Source organism: Aegilops tauschii, chromosome 2, assembly GCF_002575655.3.
Source record: "Aegilops tauschii subsp. strangulata cultivar AL8/78 chromosome 2, Aet v6.0, whole genome shotgun sequence".
Taxonomy (NCBI): Eukaryota; Viridiplantae; Streptophyta; class Magnoliopsida; order Poales; family Poaceae; genus Aegilops; species Aegilops tauschii.
Genome location: NC_053036.3, coordinates 470090549 through 470097659, shown reverse-complemented (window position 1 = coordinate 470097659; position 7111 = coordinate 470090549). Strand labels below are relative to the sequence as shown.

The 7111-nt window shown below is 42.9% G+C and overlaps 1 protein-coding gene across 1 annotated transcript; it reads right to left on the bottom strand.

Moving 5' to 3' along the window:
- Positions 1 to 4493: 4493 nt before the first annotated feature.
- On the bottom strand, positions 4494 to 6746 carry LOC141041732 (uncharacterized). The gene is made up of 2 exons (XM_073508816.1): positions 6500 to 6746; positions 4494 to 5954 (listed from the first exon to the last, which is right to left on the bottom strand). Exon 2 carries the CDS (start codon positions 5283 to 5285, stop codon positions 4728 to 4730), a length of 558 nt encoding a protein of 185 aa, XP_073364917.1. The 5' UTR covers positions 5286 to 5954; positions 6500 to 6746; the 3' UTR covers positions 4494 to 4727.
- Between the last annotated feature and the right edge of the window lie 365 nt (positions 6747 to 7111).

Below are 7111 nucleotides of genomic sequence, written 5' to 3'. Positions count from 1 at the left end.
GTGCTTTCAGCCAATCTCGAATTGGTTGATCCTGTCAATGCAAAGTTGCAGGAGAAGCAGCTCAAACCCCCTTTGTTGGAGCGGGTGGTGTCTATGCAAGTATCGACCATCTCCACTGACAGGAGTATCCCTGGCTGCCTTATCTTTGCTGATGCTTCTTGGAAGTGCAGGGATATTTCAGGTGCGGATTGTCTTCAGGCCACTGGCATTAGGGTATACATCAGGAGCGACATTGCTGGCAGGGATTACACCATCATGATACAAGCATCAGCACCGCAAGCATCTTCAGCCTTTCAGGCAGAAGCAAAAGCTCTTCTGCTGGCGGCAACTTTGGCGCATATCCTTCAGATTCAGTGCCCAACTTTCCTTACTGATAATCAGGTTCTCGCGAGGGTGGCGGCCGCCAGGAAGTTGGACCATCCACTAATGCGTTTGGACACTAGAGATATAATTGCAGATTTTCTCCAAGCCACTCGTACAAATTTAGTACAGATATTTCATATCAAGAGGGAGCTCAATGGTGTGGCACACAACTGTGCAAAACAGATTCGAAAGCGATGCCTAGACCAATCTATCTATGTATGCTCTAAATCAGCTCATTCCTCAAACTGTTGTCCTGTTTTGCTTGCTCTTCAGTTTGCTACACTACTGCAGGGAATTGTAATAAATGATGTATTATGTTGTTGAGCTGAATGCAATTTGGCGCCTCTAGCGCTCTCTGTTGTTCAAAAAAAACCTTCTGGACAACCTCCATTCAGTTCTTCCCGTTGTCGCCACCAAATCTTCCTTGCCGTTGTGGTGCCCCCACGGACCTATGCAAACATGGACACCCCCATCGAGGTCCTTATTATGATTGCTTGCGAGGGAACTAGCCATAGAATGACAAGCACCCCCCCTCCCCGCAGTTATTTTGTATTTTATCCTCAATTATGGATAAAATTGATTAGGTAGATCTTTTTTTCGTAGTATATTTTGGACCCCTCCGAGCATGCATCGATCGATGCCTTCGAATGGATCATCGCATTACTAGGCGCACCTCGAATCCTCCAAGGCAGAACTGCTTAGATGCATTGAAGGAGCTACTGGCTGGTTCCCGTGTGGCTCGGCACCTCCGAATGACTACATTTAGGTCCTCTAATCTTAGAATTAAAATTTTCCGTATTAACTCCAAATAAAAAAAATCACTACTTTCAAAGTCCAAGTGCCCTTATCAATCTATTATCTATCTAATTCACAGGGTCAACATCTTAGAGGAAGTTTATCAATGTAAGTGGACTGCAAGTCTATGATTTTCTTGGTTTTTATTCCACAGTGTTTTGTCTATATTTAATTTGCACATAAGGGGAAAAATGTCAAGATGTTCCAAAATATGCACATCGTGCTCAAATGCTCAAATATTGAAAAATATTCAAGTCAGTACACAAGCATGTGAGGTCAACATGGGGACTTAAAGGATTGAGTTAAACGGATTAGGAGGGAGTGTGTGTGTGTGCAAAAATTCCACTCCAAATTCTAGTGGGTCAAGTTCTAGTCTTCACTAGTTTAGTCCTACGAACATCTACATATGAGTCTACAAAGAGCATGATTGTGATAGGTAAACCTGCAGGTAAGTAAGAGTGAAGTTTAGAGAGGAAGCAAACATGATGTGGCCCAATGACGCTTTCCCGAGGTTTGGAATTTGGTTCTATCCTACTCCTTGTTGGTGTAGGCTCAAATACAAAATCCTATGACCATTATGGTCCCAACAACGTCGCCCAAAAAGATCCCACAAAGTGCATGTCCACCTATTCCACCATGACTCTATACCACAAAGGTCAAAGGAGTGGCTCAAGATTGATCTTGCATGAAGAAGACGATCATCGGTCATTTCCAAACTTCTTGATTCCTACACAACAGCTTGAAGGCTCTCATGTAACTTCTAACCGTCTAAGACACACCTCCAAGAGTAACAAGGGAAGCAAAGTCACTTGTATGAACCTCTCAAAAGATCTTCAATCAAACTCTCTCAAAAACACGTAGATCTCTCGCTCACAAAAATAGGCTTGAAGCAAAGAGAGATGAACTCAAATGAAGAGGTTCAAGACGGTGAGGAGATTGGACCTCAAACTAAGGAGCCGCTCTCATGATCTCACAATGTCTCGCACGAAGTGTTCAACTTTGTCTCAAATCGACTGGCCCACTCAAGGGGAGAGGGAGCCTATTGATGGCAGATCGTCCCTCACTAGATTTTTTTCTTCTTCTTACTAAGATATAGTGTTAAATCTAGGGGACAACCACCCTCCCGACTATAAACCGATGGTTTGTTTATAATGTATGGAAATTTGCTAATATATTTATTCATAACCACATGGAATTTTGCTAATTATTTCTTAACCAAAATTCATAACCATCCAACAAAGATCTTCTAATAATTTTGTACCTGCACAAATAACAATTAATAAATTAGATAGTTCTTACCGGGATTTTAAAAAGGCGATTAACTATCATTTGAGAAATAGAAGACCATTATTTTTCTACTTGCAAGAATGCTAACTCTTGGGCTATATGTTTTTGGCTTCGGTTTAAACTTGTGGATCAATGTGGTGAGTTATCTTACTCTAACTTCATAGCAAAGTTTACTCCATATCTGATTAGACTGATTTTTGTTTGCATAATTAAATATATTTAATTAATATCAATTGCACAACTCACAATTGATCGAAGTAAGTTACAATCCGGCATGTGTTCCTAACTAAAATTAGAGTCACAAGTTTTCGCCTCCTTCCCAAAATATAAGTATATTTCTACATGAAATAATCTCCAACATGGTTATTTTACTGTTAAAAATATAAACATAGTGTCTCATATAAAAATAACGCATTTTAAAAATATGCTTGATGATAACTCAAATAATATAACTTCGATATTTTGGATGCTAGTAATACTTAGTTTCTGAATGGTCAAACTTAGATAATTTGGAGTGGTTATTATTTTTAAATAAATTATGTTTCAGATTAGTCCATAAAAATAATAGAGCGCCTACCATCACAACCATGGAGTGTCAAATACCGATCCATCAATACGTGTAGGACATGGTATTTTTACTTGCCGCCAGACACTAAAATTGACTACCGAAAAAGCGTGGGAGGTAAAGAGTGGTCGAAGACAAAGGACCGCACTCGAGCAAACTCTCATTTGATTTAAAGATGGTTGGTTTACTGTTGATATTAATTGACATCCGAACATATAAGAATCTTTTTCATGAATTTGTACTTATCAAATTGGATGAGTTTTTATGTCGTATATCAAAAAATTAGTTGGACAACTACCCTTGTACTCCCTCCGTCCCAAAATGTAGTGGGTATTAAATCAAATATGCAAAATGGAGTCCCTTTATTTGAAAATTTTGAAAATCACGTTTGAAAGTTTTAAAAAAAATCTGAAAAAACCACACACGTTCATACCATGTATACTACATGTGTGTAAAATTTTGAGATTATATACATTATAATGAGAGAAACTAAGAAGACGAAACTATGGTCTAAAAGCGGTGAGAAGTATGCGCACTGTTCACTATAAAAATGCACGAATTTGTCTTTTTTGTTAGCTTTCACAATAATGTATTTCATTGTCAGACTTTATACACATGTAGAATACATCCATATGAACACGTAAAAATATGAGATTTTTTAGGCATTTTAGAGGACGAGCTCCATGGAGCCTTTTAAAAAAAATCACATTTTGAAATTTAAAAAAAACTGAAAAACAATCATACGGGTTCATATGGATGTATTTTACATGCGTGTAAAGTCTGAAGATGAAATACATTATTGTTTGGTGCATTTTTAATAGTGAACCGTGCGTATATTGTTCATCATTTTCAAAATCATGATTTTGTCTTTGTTGTGTAGCTCTCGCCATAATGTATATCATCTTGAAAATTTACGCACATGTCGTGTGTGATTTTTTTTAGAATATTTTGAAACTTCGAAATATGATTTAATAATAATAATAATAATATTATTATTATTATTATTATTATTATTATTATTATTATTATGTTTTCAGATAAAACAGAGCTCCATGGAGCTCGTCCTCCATTTAGCATATTTGGACTTTGATCAAGTTTATAAATATATTTATCAACACCTATAATATCAAATCAATACCATTAGATTCATCCTGAATATATTTTCATACAATATATATTTTGTATTATGGATATATATAATTTTCCTATACCAAATCAATACCATTAGATTCATCATGAAATATATCTCATATAGTATATGTTTTGTATTATGGATATATATAATTTTTCTATAAACTTGATCAAATTTTGTTTAGAAAAAAAACTTGATCAAATTTATGATATTTGGTTTTCACGAAAAGTGATGAACACATTATGTGACGGAGGGAATGCATGCATTTATTATATAAAATACATTTTTTTGCAGGTAGTATAATACTATAAGTTTTTTGCAGGCAAGTATAATATATACATAGCTCTTGACTGAAAGAATAAAATCCAGATCCACTATAAGATACAGTTCTTGATTGCAAATACAAAATTCAGATCAACTATTAAACACAGTTCTTGATAGAGAATACAAAATTTGGATCCACTATAAAAGATGGCGCTTGATTGAAAACAAAAATTCCTTCATGCTATCCTAAGCAAAAATAAAATAAACTGCAAAAAAAACGCTCTAAACTATCTGTTTTGCGCCCGTGCCGCTGATAAGTCTCTACATAGAGAAACACGGAGAAGAACCCCCCTGGATCCTGGCCTTGCAGACGAGCACCGCGTCGAAACACCCGTTTATGTAGCACCCCGCGGGAGTCCGCACCGCCACGTCCACCACCGCCTGGCCGCTCTCTAGCTCGCCGGCCAGCCGGTCCCGCAGGAATTGAGGCACCTGCACGTTCAAGCCCCACGCATCGGCCGCGACCTCTCCCACCCCTGATGTTTTCACGCAGAGCTCCGGCACGGCGCCCTTGGCGAGCAGCGCGTCCCCGTACACCACCACGGAGGAGCCGGCGCCGCCGATGCGCCTGTTGAAGAGCTTGTTGTGGGTGCTGTCGACGCGCACGGTGAGGCCGAACACCAGGCTGAGCGCCTGCCGGTCGCCGTGGAGATCCAGGGCCGGGTCCAGGCCGCCGACGCTGGTGATGGTCACCTCGTACGTGGTGTCAGCTGGCCTCTCGGCGTACCACGCAAGAGGAGCAAAAATACCTATAAAGAAAACTATCGTTGTCACGCCTATCGTCCATCTCGTGCACTTGCTTTCTTGGCCTTGGGCCATGGTGTCGAGGAACGATGACGAGAGGTCGATCGGATATGCGGTGCTTGGGTAAGTAGTTGATCTCCGGCTCTGGCCGGACACGGCTTCCGTGTCAGACTCGTGTGGCGGCGCGCAATTGATCTCCGGCTCGCTCGCGCTCCTCCATGAGTCCTAATCGCAACGGGGTGGTCTACCTATGGGTCACGGGCCGGGGCAGGTTACTGCCCAAACAAGAATTTACAGACCCTCGCATGATCACATATATACGTCAAAAGATATATGCAAACAGTGTAATTTGGTTAGAAAACGGCAATTCATGGACGAGTAGTAACAGAAAGTTAGCATAAGAACCGAGCCATGCTCAAACCAAATCCATAAATCAGGTTCTGTGGGAGCACTGAAGGTTTGCTATGCCATGCCGGCGGCCTTTTTGTGCAGAAAATTAAATCATCATTTTGGCTGCAGCATTATGCTCATGGCACTGGGCTGCTCATCTCAGTTCAGTTATTGGATTGAGACGTATGCATTGACTGCTGACCTGGTGTTTGATACTTGCTGGAGAATGGAGCGCTTGTCGGATTGTTAATCTGATCCTGGTAACCTCTGCGACCCTTGATATGGACGAGCTGCAACTGCTGCCGACAGAGGTTCGCTCGTGGAACTGCGATGACATTGAAGAGAGCTTCTCTTCTGCAGAAACCAAGAGCTGTTAAATATGGGATACTTACTTGCAGCAGTGCTGATAACGAACAAATACAAAGAGCCAGATAATAACTACAGGTTTAGATGAGTGAATTGCAAAAAACCACCACATTTAGGGCTTCATCTGCGGAAAACCACCAGGTCACTAATTTTTTGCAAAAATCACCGCAGATTCGGTAAACATTTTGTAAATCGCACTGATCAGGTGATTTGGCTCATTTGATCACTTTCTGACAAGTGGGACCAGATTGTAAGGAGCTGACTTGGCATAACATTTACATACACACCCTTAGATCTAAAAAGAAAAAGCAATCAACCCCTCTTTTGCACAACTGCCAGAGAGAGGAGAGGAGGAGGCGTTCCCCGGCGAGACGGCCGCGCAGTGGAGGAGGTCCCTGCGGAGAGCTCCTCGACGGTGCCGGCCGGGTCGGGCCCGTGCGCCGCCGCGCGATTGGAGCGGGGCGGTTGCTCGGCCATGGCCTCGCGCTCATGCGCTGCTGTCCACGCCACGCACAGGCAGCGGAGGAGCTCACCGTCGTTGGTCGCTGCTTGCTCCGGTGATGCGTCCGTGTTGCACGCCGCCGCGCCGCCGGCTGGGGAAAGAGAGAGGAGGGAGGAAGGAGAAAGGGATGCATCGCCGTGCGGCTTGGGGCCGCCGTGCTTGCTACCCAGGAGAGGAGCGGGGTCGGGGTCGTAGCAGCTTGGGGCCGGCCCGCGCGGGGCAGGGGCCGGGGTCGTAGCCGCTTGGCGCCGGTCGGCGCGAGGGGTGGGGCCGCGATCGTAGCGGCTTGGGGCCGGCCGGCACGGTGGCGGGGTCGCGTGGCGCTGCGGCGAGGTCGCCGGAGTGGCGCGGGGGTTGGGCAGCTCGTGGCCTCTCCCGATCCAGACGGGATCGAGGCAGGGGGAGGAGGGTCTGATTGCTTTTTCTTTTTATAATTCAGGAGTGTGTCTGTTAAAACTTTGCCAAGTCAGCTCCTTACAATCTGGTCCCATTTGTCAGAAAGTGATCAAATGAGCCAAATCACCTGATCAGTGCTATTTACAAAATATTTACTGAATCCGCGGTGATTTTTACAAAAAATTAGTGACCTGATGGTTTTCCGCAAACGATGCCCCAAATGTGATGGTTTTTTGCAATTCACTCT

Excerpts from the sequence above, each read along its gene's own strand:
- LOC141041732 (XM_073508816.1), bottom strand. The coding sequence starts at position 5,285 with ATGGCCCAAGGCCAAGAAAGCAAGTGCACGAGATGGACGATAGGCGTG.